Source organism: Colossoma macropomum, unplaced genomic scaffold, assembly GCF_904425465.1.
Source record: "Colossoma macropomum unplaced genomic scaffold, Colossoma_macropomum, whole genome shotgun sequence".
Lineage (NCBI taxonomy): Eukaryota > Metazoa > Chordata > Actinopteri > Characiformes > Serrasalmidae > Colossoma > Colossoma macropomum.
The window spans coordinates 17,485,768-17,507,074 of NW_023494803.1; the positions used below are offsets into that span (position 1 = coordinate 17,485,768).

The window sequence follows — 21,307 nt, forward strand, 5'->3', positions numbered from 1 at the left end:
ATTTTTAGATTATACAGCTGCACAGCATATGTTTCAAGTATATGAAAGACCCCTATAAATAGCAACTTAATCATTGTACTGTAGTCTGTAATTGTTAATTAAGAATTATATAGGTGTTACTGGGCGGCACGGTGGCACAGTGGGTAGCGCTGTCGCCTCACAGCAAGAAGGGCCTGGGTTCGATTCCCGGCTGGGTGACCAGGGTCATTTCTGTGTGGAGTTTGCATGTTCTCCCCGTGTCTGCGTGGGTTTCCTCCGGGTACTCCGGTTTCCTCCCACAGTCCAAAAACATGCAGTCAGGCCAATTGGACGTGCTAAATTGCCCCTAGGTGTGAATGTGTATGTCTGTCTGTCTGCCCTGCGATGGACTGGCGACCTGTCCAGGGTGTATCCTGCCCAATGACAGCTGGGATAGGCTCCAGCACCCCTCCGTGACCCAGAAGGATAAGCGGTTTAGATGATGGATGGATGGATAATTGTTACTTGTGCATTAATAAGTTCGACCATTTTGAATTATTGTGTAGTGACATAAACATAACTGAAGTATAACTATATAATTGTAATTATAAAAAATATTTTTAAGTTTAGTAAGTACAATTATATACAGTTGTATGCAAACGTTTGGACACCCCTGGTCAAATTAAATAATTTTTTGATTTTCTAAGTAAAAGTTTTCTAAGTTAACACATCCTCAAACATAACAAACAAACATAAATATGACGTAGTTCAATTTTATTTATTTGCTGAGTAACTAAGTGAATGCGTGATATTTCAAATGATATATGAGTTGTGAGTATCAAATGAGTCCAAATGAGTTAGATAATGATGACGTTACAGATTTTGAGGGTGTGTTATTGAAAAGTGTTTCAATTTGTCTAACATTATTAGGCCTATTCCTTTCCCTCATGCAACAAACTACTATAAAGGAACCCTTGTCCATCTTTTACATAGTGATAAACCATCTTAGCACACAGGAAGCTCTGGTTCCACACGCTGATTTGATTTACTAAAGGCAGTGTGATTTACTGTGGCAAATTTATTAAGAGATGTGCTAATTACCGATAATCTACTGACACTTTGCGCTGGTGGGGGTGGCCAATTTAGCAGCTTATCTACTAAGAACTTCCATGCAGATGAACACAGGCATAACTTCATAATTAACCAGCTCAGTACAACCACATGCTTGATGAAATAGAGTTTGCGACAGCGCAGATCATTAGTAAATCTGCCCCATAAAGTCTCTGAATGTATTGCCATTGAGATGTTCAGTTGGGTAGAGTTACACATGATTTGACAAGAGGTGTAGAGCTTAACTGCAGTTCTCCTTTTCCAATTTAAAACAGTTCCACACTGCAGATATTTATACTGCTTATTAATGAATGAAAATGTCCCTCACGGCTACAAGTTGAGAACCATGTGCATGTATGTACTTCTATGACAGTGGTGCAAATTGAGTACAATGGGGTCATATCACCTTAAAAATGGACTGGACAAAGGATTGGAATTGGATCAGGCTTAATATATTTAGTTCCAATCAATTAAATTATGCCTCTAATACCAGGTATTGGGACATCCCTAACTGTTCAACATGTGTGTGTTTGTGCATAATTACATGTGGGAATAAGTGCACTTGTGTTGGCGTGAGATCAAATCTAAATCAAAGAATACATTTGTGATCTTTATTACAATACTTGTGGGTGCAGCTGGAAACAAAGTGCATAGATACAGTGATCAAAGTTCATCTGTTTCTTAGCTTTACCATTTGCGAAAGAAAACACTTTCAACATTCATCAGTCCTTGTAATACAACATTGGTTGAGACATTCCTCTTTTTACAGCATTTCTCTTCCGGAGAAGCTGGAGTACATCGCTAACAAGTATGCTGAGCACTCTCATGACAAATGGTCCGCTGAGAAGGTAGGATTACTGCACTCTACCGAGAAAGCCACTGGGCCTCAATTGCTGGCAAATGAGCTGTGAAATGCACTGACATCTTTATTTTTCCATCATTAATGACAGTTCAATGACAAGCCAGTTTGAGTCTGTAATAAATTAGGCAGTTTTAAAAAGCATTGGAGGTTTACATGGGATTCATAATGGGCCAGTGATGGCTTATTGATTGAGTACTTGTACTCACAGTCAGGGTCAGCTCTAGCCTTTTGGGGGCACTAAGCATGATTTTTTTGGGGGGGGCCACTATCTTGCTAGCTGATTTAGTGTAAAATGATGTGCTGACTAATAACAGTGACTACCACAAGCGGTCTAAATTATATACATTTATAGTTGGCTAATTGGGTATTGCTGATGCTTATTTGGGGTTCTAATAAATTATAATTTTAATAACAGATACTTTTCTCAGTAATCTGGATTCAGGGGTCTGTCTCACAACACAGTATTTCAACCTTGCCCAGCTGACTGTAAGCTTAGTTGGACCTAACTCTAGTGGCAGTGGCAACAGCACTGCTTTTTTTGCTGTTATCAATGCTTTGCTGTCTACATAATAATCACAGCCAGAGTATCTATACCTGGATTAATCACAGCCTGAGTATTTAAACCTGGATTAATCACAGCCTAAGTATCTAAACCTGAGTTAACCACGGCCTCAATATTTAAACCTGAATAAATCACAGCCTGAGTATCCAAACCTGGATTAATTACAGTCTGAGTATCTAAACCTGGATTAATTACAATCTGAGTATCTAAACCTGGATTAATCAATCAAAGTCTGAGTATCTAAAGCTGGATTAATCACAGCTTGAGTATCTTAACCTGTATTAATCACAATCTGGGTGTCTGCACATAAATTAAATACAGCCTGAGTATTTAAATCTGAATTAATCACAATCTGAGTATCTAAACCTGTATTAATCACAGCCTGAGTGTCTAAACCTGTATTGATGACAGTCTGCGTATCTACACATAAATAAAACACAGACTGAGTATTTAAATCTGAATTAATTGCAGTCTGAGTATCTAAACCTGGATTAATCACAGTTTGAGTATCTAAACCTGGATTAATTACAGTCTGAGTATCTAAATCTGAATTAATCACAGCCTGAGTATCTTAACCTATATTACACACAATCTGGGTGTCTGCACATCAATTAAACACAGCCTGAGTATTTAAACCTGAATTAATCACAATCTGAGTATCTAAACCTGTATTAATTACAGTCTGGGTATCTACACATAAATTAAACACAGGCTGAGTATTTAAATCTGAATTAATTACAGTCTGAGTATCTAAACCTGTATTAATCACAGTTTGAGTATCTAAACCGGGATTAATCACAGTCTGACTATCTAAACCTGTATTAATGACAGTCTGGGTATCTACACATAAATTAAACACAGGCTGAGTATTTAAACCTGAATTAATCACAATCTGAGTATCTATACCTGTATTAATCACAGTCTGGGTATCTACACATAAATTAAACACAGGCTGAGTATCTAAACCTGGATTAATCACAGTCTGAGTATCTAAACCTGTATTAATCACAGTCTGAGTATCTAAACCAGAGTTAACAGAGAAAGTTGTTAACCGCTGTTGTAAAAAGAGTTGTGAGGCTGAAGCTCAGTCAAAAAGCTTGACTAAGTTGAACCTTCTTCGTTAGACAGACTTGGAAATCATGTTTTAGGATAACACTCTGGTAACACTTTCAAGGCTACCTACATATAGACTTTGTCATGCATGGAAAAGCAACAGTCAACCTGTTTACAAAAGCAATACTTTAGTATTTATGAACAGCTTATGCCAGTAGTTGCAAGATGTTTTATGAATTATATGACATTGCCTTGAAAGTTCCATTACTTGGGAATGATGCTTCACAACAGTGTTATAACTGGAACAAATATCCATCACTTTACTTTAAGGTCCCTTATTTTAATACAGTGTCAATTTCTTAATAAAAAATCTTAAGTTATCTTTCAGTTAATGACTTAAGATATTCATAAGTATCACTTTAAAAATGTTTTTCAGTGCGTGGGCTGTCACTTTGTAGGTATGTTTCAAAGTAAGTTTTACCAGAGTTCCAATGTTTTTAGATTTTGCAAAAGCTGACAGTATGCAATATGCATCTCTGGCTGCCTGTTATACCTTTTGTGTCTTTATATTGTTTATATTCTATATACTACTATCTGTTTATATTCATTGTACATGTTTTGTGAATACATTTTTAGTTGTCAGTAGAGATAACAATTTAGTTGCGCTCAAAGTCCATCTCCTTTGCAGGTAGTTCTGGGCTGGAAGTATGGAGATACCACTGACGAGAAAGCCAAGACTCACCCCATGCTGAGATCTTACAAATCACTCACAGAGAAGGTAAAGAACAATAGAAGACAGTAATGTAGCTCACTGCGCTATTTATTCCCACTTATGTGTGTGTATGTTAATGTCTATTTCTCTGTTTTTTCTTATCAGGAAAAGGAGGTTTACCGTTTTCCAGTGAAAGAGTCTTTAAAGAGCATGCTAGCCATGGGCTGGAACATTGACAGGACCAAAGAAGGAGAGACCATGTTTCAGCAACGTGAGAATGAAAAGATGCGCAAAATCTCCCAGGTGTCTCAGGTAACATTATGTCTACAGGAATTCTATATGTACTGTTTTGTAGCAGTGGTTGGTGTATCACAAGTAAATAATACACAGACTAGTAAATAATACACAGTACTACACAGTAGTAGTGGGCAGTATTGCCAAATATTTATATCATGGTATAATTAATATTACTTTGTAATATGTCACGGTATAGTTTATTTTTGCATATTTCTTTCAAATAAAGCCCATTTTAGATGCTTAAGTGAGCTTATTTGGTAGATTAACAACGTCATGTTATTCTAGGACGGTCCTTGACTTTTAATAAGAACTATATTCAACAACTGAAGTAAATCTAAAATATTTTTTTTTGGGAGAAATAGTAAAAACAGAACTGAACAATACATGTTCTGTGTTTACAGGGTAGTGGCTTCAACCCAAGTCCAATAGATATGAGTAATGTGCTTCTGTCTCGAGAGCTGCAGGTGTGTATTATTGACTGAACTGAACAGCATTCCTGTTTATTTGTTAATTTGTTCTGTACTAGCACTGGAAACCCCTCAAACATTTTTATTCATACAGCAAGTCACTACTTTCAGTGTCTTCTGATCATTTTTTTGCCCTGAGAGATAAAATGTTAACTCAGAATGCTTTGAAAAGTTGTGATGATTAGATAAAAGCAGTTGTTCTCTTTTGAAGAGAAGATTTTTGTTTTGGAGATTAAATGTTTTCTCTGGGCATTAACATGGCATTGTGTTTAAGCTGTATGTGTAGTTCTTACATCTGTATATAACTTTATGTTGATGTTCATTTGTAGCATGTGAGCTGTTGTAACATGCATGACATGGCCAAAAGTGTGTGGATACCCCTCCTAACTATAAAGTTTCAGGTGTTTTAGCCACACCTGTTGCTAACAGGGATTTAAAATCAAGCGCACAGCCATTCAATCTACATCGACAAACATTGACAGTAGAATAGGTCATACTGAAAAGCTCAGTGACTTTAAATGTGGCACTGTCATAGAATACCATGATTGCCATAAATCAGTTCTTGAAATTTCTGCCCTCCTAGATCTGCCCTGGTCAACTGGAAATGCAATTGTTGTGAAATGAAGGCATCTATGAGTAAAAACATTTTAGCTGTGAAGCAGGAGAATGCACAAACTCATCACACACCAATGCCAAATTTGTCCATCAAGCTGCCAGATACTGAAGTGTGGCAGCTTGATGGAGAAATTTGAGTTTGGTGGATGCCAGGAAAATGCTACCTGCTGAAATGCATAGTGCCAACAGTGAAGTTACAGCATACAAAGACATTTTAGACAATTACAGGCTTCTAACTTTGTGACAACTGTTTGGGGAAAACCCTTTCCCAATCCAGCATGACTAAGCAATTTCCTTAAGGACATGGTTTAACGAGTGGTGTGAAGAAACTCCAGTGGCCCCACTGAACCCCTTTGGTAGGAATTGGAATGTTGATTGTGAGCCAGGCCTTCTCATCCAACATCAGTGCCTGACCTTACAAATGCTCTTTTGGCTGAATGGGCACAAATTTCCATAGACACTGTAAAATCTTGTGGAAAGCCTTCCCGAATGAGTGGAGGCTGTTTAGCTGCAAAGGTAGGGCCAATTTTTGGCCACATAGTGTATTTGCTCATCTGGACAAGTGCCATTATTCAGAACTATGAAGACTTTGAAAGGTGAGAGTTACTCAATCCAGTGAGGGCAGAACACAACCAGGATGAAGATTAAGATGATTGATTATTTAGCTCAGTGTACTTAGTTTATCCTCTTACATCACATACCTCTATAACTTAAGAATAACTCAGCCAGTTTGCAGTCTCCCTTAATAACTGATTATTAATCATATTGTCTAGGGAAAATCACTCACTGATAGATTTTATTGTGTCACAGACTAGTATTTTGAACAAGCAGACCTAACAATAGGAATATACCTCACACTTCAGTCACCTTTTATGACTACTCTGATGCTCAGGTAACACAACAGTAATAAGCCCTTGTCATTCTGAATTCTGTTCTGAACGAGTGTGCATGCTTGTAAGCCTTCAGCACCATGGAGAGCGTCCAGCGGTCTTGATGATGTTCCCCATCTTTGGATATAATGGCCTCACCAACTGAATCTCTTTCATATGTGCTGAATCTGTTTTTCATTGTTTTAATCAGGCAATGGTAGAAGTACTAGCAGAAAACTACCACAATATTTGGGCAAAGAAGAAAAAGAGTGACCTAGGAGCAAAAGGTGATCACTTTTCTGCATCTGTATATAACATTATTTTTCCATTCAGTGTAGCTCAGGGGTTCTCAACTTTTACCACCTCAAGGCCCACGTGTTTGTTACTAGTAAGCATGAAGGCTCAAAAGACAACAAAATGCAGCTTTTTTGTTTAAAAACTTCATTTTGGGATTTATTAGCAGTGTGTCCACTCCTGCAATATGCAGTGTGCAATAGTGAACATAAAATATCAACAGAATGGTAGCAAATTAATGTTATTATGGACCACTGGCACCCGCCTCAGTATTGGCCTGAGGCCCACCACAGGGTGTTTCAAGGCCCACTTGCGGGCCACGGCCTGGTGGTTGAGAAACTCTGGCGTAGCCCACTAGCTTATTATGTGTATCTTAAATCCAAACTCTAAATGTTTTTGTATCAACATTATATTTCACGTGATTTCATTCAGTTTATCATTTTGCAAGATTTCTATGGCAGGTATGTAGTATATTAGACCTTAGGATATAGATTAATTCAGTAATCACAACCTAAGTGCACATATACCTGGTTACCTTAACATACAATTATGAAGTAACTAATTACTCTGCTTTTCCTTAGTTAACTTGGAGGACACTAGAGTTCACCCAGCTCAAACTTCTTAGTGTAGTCAAAAGTTCTCCTAACTCATGTTTTAGTTCTGCATCTTAGTTAACCCCTTACATATTAGTAGTATATAAGTGTAGTAATGGTGTAATGTTTCTTGTTGATGTAGGTGGAGGAACACATCCTTTGTTGGTGCCATATGACACCCTCACAGCCAAAGAGAAAGCTAAAGACCGAGAGAAAGCGCAGGATTTGTTCCGCTTCCTCCAAATCAATGGCTATGCGATTACCAGGTGTGTGTCTTTTAGTATGCATGTGTATGTGTGTGTCATCATGCATTATCATGTTTTTGTATCACCTCAATATGTTTTCTTGGATGAGTTCAAGTCTTGAACACTTGGTGCTTGATGATTGCTAGGGGTTTGAAGGATATGGAGCAGGACTCTTCCTCGATGGAGAAAAGGTTTGCCTATAAATTCCTGAAGAAGCTGCTGAAATATGTGGACTCTGCACAAGAGTTCATTGCACACCTGGGTAATTTAACTATAATCTAATCTGCCCAAACATCTTAATTTTTGAATAATTAAAAACAAAACACAGCTTTCACTGACGGAAATGAACCTAATCTTTAGTAAAGCATGCTGTAAAATATGACATTTTTTTAATGTATATGTGTCTTCTGCGTCTTTTCAGAGGCTATGGCTGTTAGTGGGAAGAATGACAGGTCTCCTCATGAGCAAGAAATCAAGTTCTTTGCCAAGGTCTGAAACATTGCTCTACAAAAACAAAACACCACACATTAGACTCAAGCCAACAGCTTTAAATGAGTGTTTTTCAAAACTTAACCAAAACCTTTGTAGATCATACTTTACTAAATACTGCCATGTTCATGTTGTGTTTTGTTTATAACTATCTGTAGGTGCTTCTGCCGCTCATAGACCAATACTTCAAGAACCACTCTCTCTACTTCCTCTCCTCACCCAGCAAGAACCTAAGCAGCAGCGGCTATGCCACCAACAAGGAGAAGGAGATGGTCACCAGGTTAAGTAGCAGTGCTATTACAGTGTTATAAACATGCAATTCAGTATCAGCCAGAAGTTTTAGAACAATTGTGGCTCATGGAGTGACCAACAAAGTTGGCCTTAAATTATAAAACAGACATTATAATATCTGATTGGCTGAGCTACATTCATAGCCTTTGTATTCCAGCTTCAGAACAGTTCTGTATTAATGCACCAAGTCATTAAAGACATTGCACTGTTAATGGAATAATCTTTGACTGTTCTGCTGCTGTCATACACCAGTGAGTGTACTAATATAGTAAGAATGCAGTTTTTTTATGTTGATAGGCTGCCTTGTTTTCTTAACTAAAACTAAGCTGATCAGCTAGCTAACTGGCCAAACAGTGCTCCAGTAATATTACAGACTTTTAATTAAAGTACTTACTACATGATTTAATGTAAAACTGCAACATAAACATAATTAGGCTGTTTAAAGGCAGGCTGACTTTCAAACGCCTGCCTCTTCTTATATAGCTTCTACTCTTTTTAAAATTCTGCCTCTACACCAAAATAGTGCACTTTTTGTCCAGTTTGGATTATGCCCTGTTTGGGTGCAGGAGCCAGTATTTTAATTCCTACATAGTGCACTATGTAGGGAGCAGGGAGCCATTTGAGATTCACCCCCAGTGTACAACACCATTAGCTTGGTGCTAAATAAGACTGTAAATAGCATAGAGGCGCTAATGGTAATTAGCATTGTTGTTGCAGTTTTCATGAGCAAAAACTACTTGTAAAGGTTTTTGCATTTGATATGTTTATTATTGTATGACAAAAAAATTAAAAGTTGAATTGAGTGCAATATATAATGATGGGAGACGAAACATTCCTGTCCTGTTTTAGCAGTCTGTGGTTGCTTAGCAACAATAGCATACTCTAAACAAACTGTATTTCGTGGCAGAATATTTTTTTATTGTGATTATTATTAATAATAACTTTAGCTATTTAATTGGGAAGTTGTGTATTTTTTCATATTTTATGTTGTCAACATAAAAGTAATAAAAGTAAAAAAGTAAAGGAAGGAAGCCGTGCATTATAGTTATTTTATCATGAGTAACAGGGTTTTGTTCTGCTACTGTTCGTGATAACACCCTCACTCGTAATAAAATGACTGTAACGCACAACCTCTTGTGGCTTATTGCTTTATTTTAGATTCTTCATAGCAGCCTCTCTGTGCCTTGATGCAGCTTTGCACAGTCTTTGCATTCTTTTAAGCAGCTGCATGGGGAGCCTGCTGGGATGATGAATAGGTTTGACGAGGCTCCATATATGCTAAATGCTTGTTGGCTACTGGTATCTACTTACAATAGGGGATTTAAAAATATTTATTACATTTATTTTCTTTTGTTTTGAAAGTAAATTCATACGTAAGTATCAGTGTAATTAATATCCATTTTCTTTAACAGTCACAGAAGATTTTAGATCAAAATGTCTTTAAGCCTAAAAATTATATTTTCTGATAGATGTGTCCAGACTTTTGACTGGTACTGTATGTATATAGTCTGATATAAAGTCCATATGAATCATTATGTTAATAATATTAATCCTAAACTGATATTTCTGGTCCCCTAGAGTAATAAATGCAAAAGAGTCTCATAATGAGGGATAAAATGGAAAGAAAAATCTACTCCATAATTTTACATTGTAACATCTTTTCTATGAAATATTCATAATGCGCCTTAAAACTGTCTCCAATCTAAATCTAAGCATACTTCTGTTTCACTTTCCTCTCACGTTCATTTTTCTTATTAACCCCTCTGCGTGTGTTTTTCCACATCTGTTCTCTTTTCCTTCTCAGTCTTTTCTGTAAGCTGGCAGCTCTTGTCAGACACAGGATTTCTCTCTTTGGTAAGAGAATCTTTCTCTCTTGCTTGTGTGTGTTGCGGCGCTTGGTATAATGAGGTGATTCTACATCTCTGAAATCTGCTTCTTATTGTTCTGTTCAGGAAGTGACTCTGCCACAATGGTTAGCTGCCTTCACATCCTGGCCCACACACTTGATACCAGGTACATCATGTTCAGTATTTACTCATCTGTTTCTGGAACTGTGTATGCACGACCTGAGTACTCACATTTAAACATTTAAGACCGCGATAATGGCTACAATCTGGAATCCATCTTAAATGCCTTAATGCTAATTTAATGTTTTATTCAGACTGCAGAAAGAAACTTTCAGATGGCATCCAGTGAAAAGACAGACACAGCAGATTTTAGCACATGCTTAGGAATAAAGTGGTTTTTGAGAGGGTTTAAAAAACTTCTAGAGGAATCTATATTGCATCTAAAACATGGTCACCATCTCACACTCGGACAAGAGGTGACCAAAAAGTTGTTTTCAGTTGTTTTTAAGACAATTTGTTTAAAAAGATACTATTTCCTTTGCTCTCATGTAGTATGATTTTCCGTTGTCTTGTAGTATTTCAAATTTCATTATAAAACATAAAAAATGTTTGTAGCAAACATAAAAATATTTTAATATTTTGAATATTTTAATCAATCAATCAGCCTTTATTTTCACTCAGAAATACATTCAGGTTGACCCTGATTTTCAATGCAGCTGAGCATTCACAACTTAAAGGGATTGAAAAAGAAATCAAAATGGCCTAAAATCAGTTTAAACTGAACAGAACTACATAAACAAGTTATTGACATTGAACAGAAAAAACAAATAAATGGCAAAAGAATTAAGAGAACAATTACATATTAATATTAATAATTAATTAATAGTAGAATTAAAATGATTGAGATAAAATAAAATGATTGGGTGAAAAATAATCAAATAAAAAATAAATTAAAATGAGAAAAACTCAACTAAAAAAATTACAGGCTGTCTAAAGGTGGCTAGAGACTAGAAATGAACTATATTAAAATGATGTAGTGACACCAGCGAGCCGAGTTTTAGAGAGTCCTGTAGTAAATTCCAGCTCACTGGTGCACTGTAGCTAAAAGCAGATTTTCCCAGTTTTGTAAATACTCTGGCCTGACAGGTGATACAGCAGGTCTGTATTTACAGAGATCATAGATGAGATGTAAGCTGGGCTATGGCTGGTGTGTGATTTATAAATAAACATAAGCCTGTGTGCTTCCTGACTGCTAGAGAGGACCAACCAACTTTATTATACAGTCTGCAGTGGTGAGTGTTGTAAGGGTCACCAGTAGTGAATCGCAAGGTGGAGTGATAGATTGAGTCTAGTTGTTTGAGGGTACTGGTGGACACAAGTCTATATATACATCACTGTAGTCCAGGATTGATAGTAAGTTTGCCCTCCATGACTCTTTTTCTGGCATACTTAGGTAGACAAGATTTATTGTAATATAAGGAATCCAAGTTTACACTCTGTGACTCGCTCAGTGCTGGTATTAATATCAATATTTGAAGATCTATTTGAAGAAATAGATTAATATTTGAAGAAAATGAAAATATTATATAATCTTAGATCTAGTTTATATATCTAGTTTAATAGTTTTACACTTTGTGTTGTTGTAAAACCACATCCAGTATTACTGTAGATATACATGAGCATACATGTCTATATGTATGTTTACATCTACTACTGTGATTTTAACCCTAACGCCTTTTAAGTTTCACTGTATACTTTGTAAATTATCTGACCATCTGTAGATGATCTGCATGACTATATGAATAAAGTGGACCTGTAAAATGCTCAAGTTTACCTACTGTGTCTGCCATAGAGTCCATTCATTAATTTTGGCTAGCACCTATGCAGTTGCTTTCTGACACAGGGGAAGCAGAGGTGTCATGTTAAGTTGATATTATTTTATATAACTTATAAATGTAGGTTACAGTATTATAAAGTAGATGTCAAAATGTTTTAGATAACTTTAACTTAGTATTTTAGGGAACAACAGGAAATTATGAAAAGAAATGTTAAAGTACACACTAATAAAAGTTAGTGTTAACCTTAGTTAATAGTGAACATTTTAGTTACCAAAATGAGAGAAAATCACCAAACACTGACCTCTACATTTACAGTTTCTTCACATTTTCAAATGGTGATGGAAAAAAGACCATGAAAACCTGCAAGTTTAATTGAGCCAGTGACCCTACTGCGAATTTTATAAGGACTCCCTCGCATCACTGAGCACAAATTTAACACCTATTTTTAGTTTGATATAGTCAGTCATGAACATTATAGTGTCTATATTGTTTGTTTTGAGATCCAGTGCGCCATTGTACGCTGGTGCAGACGCGTTCCATTCTGGCTGTCACTCCAACACAGATTATATGCGATTTTGACGAGTCTTTATTCTTGAAATGGGTGTTATTTGAGCATTTAGTTAGCTGAGAATCAAGCCTGTACTGCACTGGATGGACTCTTTAGCCTGTTAACTAAGGTTATACTAACGTTAGCCTAGCCTAGCGGGCTACAGCTCAAAACACCACAGAACAGGTGCAAAATCGTCTTTCTGTCATTCCGACACCACTTGACTTTGCTCTCTTGGATGTGAGAATATGAGTTTTATCGTATTTTCTTCAGCAGAGCAGATGGAATCTAACCTGTACTGTGGTGTACTTAAACTCCTTTACTCCTTTTGCCTGTTAGGTTATTGCATGTGCATGTTCACGTTTGCCACAGTGAAACACAACAGTGTGTATAATTGAAGATTCTATGGGTTTAACAGTTGTATCACTGTACAAGATATGCTTAAGGCTTCCTTTATTGTTAGGTGCACTGTGAATTTTTTTTGGAGTGAGTGTACAAGTTTATTTAGAGCACTTATTATTGATTTGATTCATCAGAGTAAACATCCAACATGACTTATTTTTATGACTTATTCCTATTTATGTGTTTGCTTGTTCAAAAGGTTAGTTTGTGAGGCAAACAAAATCAAAATCTATATATTTTTTACTTTGTTTCATCATGCTCTTTACATGCCAAATAAATATAACAGCAGCACTGAGACATCACATGAATAATGGGGAGGTGCAGATTAAATGGCAGAAATAGCCATGTTTTTGTATCAGTCCTAAAACTCTCGCCCTCTGTCTCCTCCAGAACAGTGATGAAGTCTGGCTCTGAGCTGGTGAAGGCAGGATTGAGGACTTTCTTTGAGAATGCAGCAGAGGATCTAGAGAAGACTCTGGAGAATCTGAAGCTGGGGAAGTTCACACACTCCCGCAGTCAGATGAAGGGCGTGTCTCAGAATATCAACTACACCACAGTGGCCCTGCTGCCCATCCTAACTGCCCTGTTCGAGCACATCACTGAGCATCAGTTTGGAGTGGACCTGCTGTGTAAGTTGGGCTCCATTTCTTACAACACTGCTGACCACAGTGTTACCTGTCACAAACAGTGCATCACACTCGTATTCTACACTTTGTTTGTTGTATAATGCATTACTGAAGCTTCTTCTGCAGGCGAGTATTATAACATTTTGACAAGAGTTTGACGCTGCATCTCCATTGCTAAAGTGTATAGATCTTGAATCTGCTTATGTCTGGTTCGGTTGGGTTCGGGACATCATTTCTCAAGTATGTGTGGGGCTCAGGTCAGTTTCACGTTCCAGTTCTCACAGGCTTTCTCCTTACTTTATTTTCTTCTTCCACTTTCAGTATCTTTGAACAGTTTTTATCCTGCCATATTGAAGTGATAGAATTTAACAAAAAGGGGCCCTGAGGCCCACTCTCTTGGACGGATGCGAGATAAATAAAATTTGATCAAATCCAGAGAGGACAGTTAAGTACTGCCAAAAGTTTGTATTAATTTTTTATGGTATGTGTAGTATGTTCTATGTACAGAAAGCGCTTTAAAATCAAACAAGTAAAGGCTAACATCTTACTCAGCACTGCACAGCACATTATAGAAGGTTTATCCAGGCTAAAAAAACATTAGGGATTCTGTTTAAAAGCATTACCTGATGATTAAATTGCTTAAAGCTGAATTTAAGCATCATTTTTAGCTTTGGATAGCTGATTGAAAAAGCCAACTTATTGTTCTTCAGTTTTTATTCTATACTTTTTTTGTACCATTTTAATGGATTGCAGTTTTCGAGCTAGAACCATGAAACTTTGCAGTAGAGCCTTACAAAAATACTGCACTTGTGCTTTTGGACTCGATTGTGCATACAGTTTTTGTACAGTGTTTGTTCAAACACTTTTTTTTCTCTATAGGACATGAATGGCAGAATGATGAGAAAATTCAAATTTTACTGCTTCAAGTGATGTTACAAAGGACATCTCTCAAATTGACCCTCAAAGACATTACATACAGACTCACATACATATTAGCATATATATATACACACATATTAGCAACCACCTGGAATACCACAGCAATGGCTTAGTAACACCACAGCAACCACCTAGGATACCGTAACAATGGCCAAGCAACACCTCAGCAACCACCTGGGATACTGTAGTAATGCCCTTGCAACACCTTAGTAACCATCTGAGATATCATAGCAAAGGCCTCCAACATCTTAGCAACCACCTAGGATAACACAGCAACACTTCAGCACCCAGCTGGGATACCATAGCAATGGTCTAGCAACACTTTAGCAACCACAAAGGATACCATAACAACAGCGTAGCAACAGCTTTGCAAATGACTAGGATTCCATGGCAGTGTGTTACTAACATCTTAGCAACTACCTGGGATAACATCGCAATGGCCTGTCAGCACTTAAGCAACCACTTGGGATTCCATAGCAACAGCCTAGCAAGATCTTAGCCACCACCTAATGGTTGTTGGTTGTTCACTGTCTGTTTTAGTGGATGATGTCCAGGTGTCTTGCTATCGAATCCTGACCAGCCTTTATTCACTGGGAACTGGGAAGAACATCTATGTGGAAAGGTAAGGATATATTTTTCTCTCATAAAATGTATAAGTTACATATTAAATAGATTACATAGCTCAGTGCTTCATTAATTGTAATTTAAACACTCACACTGTTAGTTGACAAGGGCATAAGTAGAACTATGCAAACAAAATAAGATTTCATTTGCTGTTTGAAAAACTAGCATTATTGGATGAAATATTCCTTTAAAGCTTTAGTAAAATAAAACCTAAATAGCAACTAGACTGGCAGTGATACATCTGAGATACCCATTCTTTCTGTATGTCTGTTTTACTGTAGACAGCTTCCAGCTCTAGGGGAATGTTTGGCAACTCTGGCAGGAGCCATGCCTGTGGCCTTTTTGGAGCCTCACCTCAATACACACAACCCCTGCTCTGTCTTTAACTCCAAAACAGCACGAGAACGGGCCAGTGAGTGTCAGCTTTTTTGTTTCATTTTCCATCTGCCGTGATGTTTCTGTTCAACATGTGCAAGCAAAAAGAAACTCATGTGAAACATGAGTTGGCAAACATGCAAGGACAAGTCTTTTACTTGTTTCAAGCTAAACGTTTTACAAAAAAGTAACATTTGTTAGTGGGTTGGCATGAAATTTTGTTGTATGCCCCCCAATTCAATTAGATTGTTCAATAAAATCATTTTTTTGGCTTTCTAAGTAAAAATTAGTGAACACATCCTCTACAGGGAACAATTGTAAATAAGTAATATTTCTGCTTAATATGGTGCACAATTTCTGTATATTTTCTGAGTTTAACAAGGAGGAAAAAAATAAATTCTAAAATCTGTCATAACTTTAGTGCAGGCCACAATTTGTTACATTCTCCCCAATTACGTGTTATTACATGTCTTATATTCTGCAAATGAACAGTAATGATGTAAAATCAACTAAACATGTTATTTGGCCAGGGGCGTCCAAACTAGTGTATGTGACTGTAGAGTCTGTATCTTGCTCTGAGGCTCCTTGCTCAAGTTTTCAACCCATTCTTTTCCCTCTCCTCAGTCTTAGGCATGCCAGACACTGTAGAAGAGATGTGTCCGGAAGTGCCTCGTCTGGACTGTCTAATGAAGGACATTAATGACATGTCTGAGTCTGGAGCCCGCTACACTGAAATGCCTCACGTCATTGAGGTGGTGTTGCCCATGCTGTGTAACTATTTGTCCTACTGGTGGGAGAGAGGCCCAGAGAACCAGCCAAAGAGTGCAGCAACTGTCTGCAGCACCACTGTCACCTCTGAGCACCTCAGCGTCATCCTGGGGAACATCCTCAAGATCCTGAACAGCAATCTGGGCATCGATGAGGCCTCCTGGATGAAGAGGATAGCAGGTCAGATTAAGAGCTGTAGATAGCAGGACAAGGCTGAGTAGGAGTGGTAATTTATTCATATAAGTCTAAAAAAGGGTTTGGCATGATTTTATGCTTGAAACTTTTAAATTCATAACATGTTGAAATATAGGGCAGCTTTAAAAGTATTCATTTCATTAAAGAGTTTAAATAAATTTTGTTTTCCTCAAATGTCACATGGCACAAACAAAAACAAAGGACTTTTATTCTGACATGCTTTTGAGAAATAGTGGGAAGCGTATTATCTCATAAAGATGGTGTAACCTGTTTTATTGTTATAGTAATGTTTATTTATTTAAAAAAAACCTATATATAAAGTTCAAGGACAAAGGTATACAGGTGTCCAAGTACAAAGACTAGTTCATACATGTTTTCATTAAGGGTAAAAATATCTTCTGGGTGATAAAATTGATGATCCTGTTTAAAAGTGGTTTTATACTGTTATAAAAGCTTTAAAATATATATTGAATGAAATAGAATATAAATATATTGAATTGATTCTTACAGATGCACATCTTTAATAAGATTTTTTTATCATCTTTTCAAAGGCCTTTTTTTGTTCCCTGCTAGTGTTTTATTTTAGTTTATTTTTAAAGATAGCAGTATGTGATATTTTTTTCAGAAACCACATTAACAACTCTGTTTGTGATTACTTAACAAGGATTTAGGCGAGCAGTTGGCACAATGCTAATTGGTGTGCATATGTTTTCATTACTTGTTAGCTATTTTAACTCCAGCACAAACGTAAGACAACAAACATATCATGATGGATTGACTACATTTGAGCTAACAGCAAAATTGGGTACATTTTTGCTTTTAAATTTTGAGTGTAATGACATAATTGTGATCTTGGTGAAAAACAGCCTCAGTATTTTTCTTCTGTACTATCTTGCATATAGTGTATGCTCAGCCAATCATCAGCAAGGCCAGGGCAGACCTTTTGAAGGCACATTTCCTGCCCACACTGGAAAAGCTGAAGAAGAAGGCTGTTAAGGTAGTGGCAGAGGAGGAACTTCTGAAGGCGGATAGCAAGGGTGACACCCAGGAGGCAGAGCTGCTGATCCTGGATGAGTTTGCAGTGCTGTGCAGAGATCTATATGCCTTCTACCCCATGCTTATCCGTTATGTGGACAACAGCAGGTGACACATTTGCATATATTCGTATCAATTTTTTATTAGTGCCTGACCTAAACCAGGCTAATTGTGTTTCATGATAATAATTGGTCTGAATTTGGTTGCGATGACAAATAACAACTAATGTACAACTTAGAATTCCCTTATAAGAACACTTGTATGTTCAAAACTAGATTAGAGTCATTCCATATGACTTACACATTAAAATCTGTTGACAGTGCTGATATACACTATATGGACAGAAGTACTGGGACACCTACACATTACACCTACAGGATCTTTTATGACATCCCATTCTAAATCCATGAGCATTAATATGGACTTGGTCCCCCCTTTGCAGCTGTAACAGCTTCCACTCATCTGGGAAGCTTTTTACAAGATTTTGGAATGTGTCTGTCGGAATTTTTGCCCATTCATCCCATGCAGTTAAGCTAATTGGACTCGCTAAATTGCCCCTAGGTGTGAATGTGTATGTCTGTCTGTCTGCCCTGCGATGGACTGGCGACCTGTCCAGGATGTATCCTGCCTTCCGCCCAATGACAGCTGGGATAGGCTCCAGCACCCCACCTAGAGATGAAACGATATTAAAATTTCATATCACGATTATCATGACCAAAATTATCACGATTATCGGTATTATTGCGATATTGTTCAAATGTTTTGAAAAGTAAAATAAATTAAAAAATAAATACTGATACACAAACTGAAACTCGTTTCACCAACTTTTATATTAACACAAATAGAATTGGCAGCAATATGCACTTTTTATTTGCATAAACATTAAAAAATAAGGTCAATACATTTTTAGTATTACTTTTGTATTACTTACCATACTTGTAATACTCTGTAAACAAAAGAATAGCAAATGTATTATTATTATTATTATTATTATTAGTGTTATTATTCTTCTTCTTCTTATTATTATTTTTATTATTATTATTATTATTATTATTAATTACAATAACTATGGATTTCCCTGCATAGAGAATTAAATCTCGACCAACTCTGAGGTGGGTCTTAATGGAAAATTACTACTTCTAAGAAGTGCTGCACTCGGGGGACCTCTGTCCTAACTGCAGCTGCAGCATTATTGTGCCGTTGTGGCGCTGTACCCCTAACCAATACAGTGCACCAGGAAAAACAGCCAGTATCACAGAGGAATTGCGTGACCGCCCTGTGAGCTGCAGACAGTGTAGAACTCACACAGTGTGTCTTCACCTGTGGAGCTGCTTCTCTGAAAGCATTTTAAAACAAAAACAGAATTTAAAATTAACATGCATCTGAGCTGCGGCAGAAACACTCCTAAAGTTTAATCTCTGAAACTCGGCTTTTCCTAAAAGCAGCAAACAGCGTTTACTCACACAAGGTCCCATCCCAAAGCACACTATCTTCCCTATGTAGTGTACTCCGTGGATCATGAAATAGCAAATCCTTCACCCAAAGGGTGCAAGAAACGTTCGACTAAGTCATCTATAATCAACATTAACAACAGGTTACAAATCCCCTGTTTAAAACTCAGCTGCTTGTTAATGATGATCGTGTTTGTTTGAACAGTAGCGCACTATGTAGGGGACATTGAGTGATTTGAGACAGTTATTCTGTTCTCAGAAAGTAAACACTGCAAGCGAGACGAGAAAGGGGAGCTGTGCAGATTGAACCTCTGCAGCGTCTCGTTCAGGAGCTTGTGTGACTTAACTCAGAGCTCATTTTGGAGACTCTGCTCCACAGAAATGTGTTAAAAGCTTTAGTTTCGATTCACAGTTGATTCACCGATTGTTTTTCTTTTTTTCTTTTTTTTTGACGCTAAAAGCTTCATTTTATATGATTAACGAACCATAAGCACAAGTTAAACCCCACAAACCGTGACATTTCTTCTATTTCGAAGTCCCCACAGACTTCTGCGTTAAAGTTAACCTTGCATTCTCTAAAAAGTAGTGGGTGGTGGTCGCAAAATGACTCATAAAGTTTGATGTGTTGCCCCCTTTCGCAGCTATTTTCTTTCGGCCTGTTCTGCAGACAGGGTGGTCATCTTCAATTAACTTTCCTTCTGCATCCTTATAAAACCCAAAATATGACCAAACGTCAGACTTGGTCTTCTTAGAAGGCTGAAATATCTCCAAATCTCCGAGTTTTCACACCGCGGTAATCGACCGCGGTTTTAACGATACTTTAAAGTTCAAACGGTACTACTAACCGTCATTAATTTTACCGCGGTTTACCATGAAACCGGTAACCGTTTCATCTGTAACCCCACCGTGACCCAGAAGGATAAGCGGTTTAGATGATGTATGTATGCATGTATGTATGTATGCATGGCTAGGTGCTTGATTTTATACACATGTGGCAATAGGACTGAATGAAACACCTGAATTCAATGATTAAGAGGTGTGTACCCAATACTTTTGTCCATACAGTGTAGCATTAACTTAAGAAATGTGATGTATCTGTATATACACTTCATGACCAATAGTATGTGCACATGTGACCGTCACAGTCATATGAGCTTGTTGGGCATTCCTTTCCAAAATCACAGGCAACAGTGTCATGTTTAAAGTCACTGAACTCTTCAGTGTGACCCCTTCTACTGCCAGTGTTTGTCTATGTGGCTGAAACAGCTGAACGCAGTAATCAGAAGGGATGTCCACATACTTTAGGCCATATAAACTAAGAACATAAGAAGGAGAAGCAGATGGTTAGGTAAGTATGTCTGAAGTTGTTTATGTTTTAGGGAACTTACTCTGCCTCCTCTCCAGGTCGAGGTGGCTGAAAGAACCTGATGCTGACTCCGATGAGCTCTTCAGGATGGTGGCAGAGATCTTCATCCTTTGGTGCAAGTCACACGTAAGCTTTTCTCCACTCTACTGCTCTCTACTGGCACATTGAAAAATCGAATGCATTGAATTGACTTCAAATGTGCGCATCATTTCCACATTAATCAAATCTATTACATCAGCACTATTGTGTTGATGTAATATGTATTATGTATTGTATACATGTTACATATTCATGTAGTATGCATTATTCATTTGGGAATATTTTAGTGCACAGTGGCCAAAGCCATATCTATTCTTTTGAGGGTGTTTAGCATACAGTACTGCTGCAACCGTAACATGATACTCGCCAGAAAACAGAACAGACCTCATTTGATAGGTGACTTGTTATGCTAATTACTGTTGCAAGCACTGCAATTCCTTTTCCAAGGTGCTTTGTTTTTTCAGATGTAGTCTTTGTGGCAGCATACATGAATTAGGGGACCAATTTACCAAACAGTCTGATACTGAGAGTGTTTAAGTGCAGCTAACCTGAGCATAAAAATCAGTTGCTGCTAACAACAATGCAGTCACAAAGGAACCTAGTTTGCATACTTTATCACACTTTTAGCCTGCTGCACCAGTAAGCAGATTGAAATGAAAAACAGCTGGGAAGAATTTATAATGAATAGTTAAAAGTAAGGTTAGAAAAAAGTTGGGAAGTAGATGAAAAATGAAGGCGACGAGGAGGCAGGATACAAATGCGACACTGAAATTGTGATTAAAAACAAAACAGATCCACATAAGCAATGACAAAAGAACTAGACCAAAAAAGGGACAAT

The 21,307-nt window shown here is 37.3% G+C and overlaps 1 protein-coding gene across 1 annotated transcript in view; it reads left to right on the forward strand.

Annotated features, from left to right (window-relative positions):
* The window catches only part of LOC118823245 (ryanodine receptor 3), a 282,056-nt gene that overhangs the window by 204,441 nt on the left and 56,308 nt on the right, over positions 1 to 21,307 (forward strand). The window contains exons 53-69 of the mRNA XM_036592700.1: positions 1,838 to 1,916; positions 4,234 to 4,323; positions 4,423 to 4,569; positions 4,956 to 5,018; positions 6,717 to 6,792; positions 7,535 to 7,658; positions 7,784 to 7,899; positions 8,059 to 8,126; positions 8,285 to 8,406; positions 10,222 to 10,271; positions 10,370 to 10,430; positions 13,442 to 13,680; positions 15,157 to 15,238; positions 15,522 to 15,652; positions 16,240 to 16,563; positions 17,481 to 17,721; positions 20,469 to 20,556. Coding sequence (XP_036448593.1) covers positions 1,838 to 1,916; positions 4,234 to 4,323; positions 4,423 to 4,569; positions 4,956 to 5,018; positions 6,717 to 6,792; positions 7,535 to 7,658; positions 7,784 to 7,899; positions 8,059 to 8,126; positions 8,285 to 8,406; positions 10,222 to 10,271; positions 10,370 to 10,430; positions 13,442 to 13,680; positions 15,157 to 15,238; positions 15,522 to 15,652; positions 16,240 to 16,563; positions 17,481 to 17,721; positions 20,469 to 20,556 — 2,101 coding nt within the window. The remainder of the gene's footprint in view (positions 1 to 1,837; positions 1,917 to 4,233; positions 4,324 to 4,422; positions 4,570 to 4,955; positions 5,019 to 6,716; positions 6,793 to 7,534; positions 7,659 to 7,783; positions 7,900 to 8,058; positions 8,127 to 8,284; positions 8,407 to 10,221; positions 10,272 to 10,369; positions 10,431 to 13,441; positions 13,681 to 15,156; positions 15,239 to 15,521; positions 15,653 to 16,239; positions 16,564 to 17,480; positions 17,722 to 20,468; positions 20,557 to 21,307) is intronic.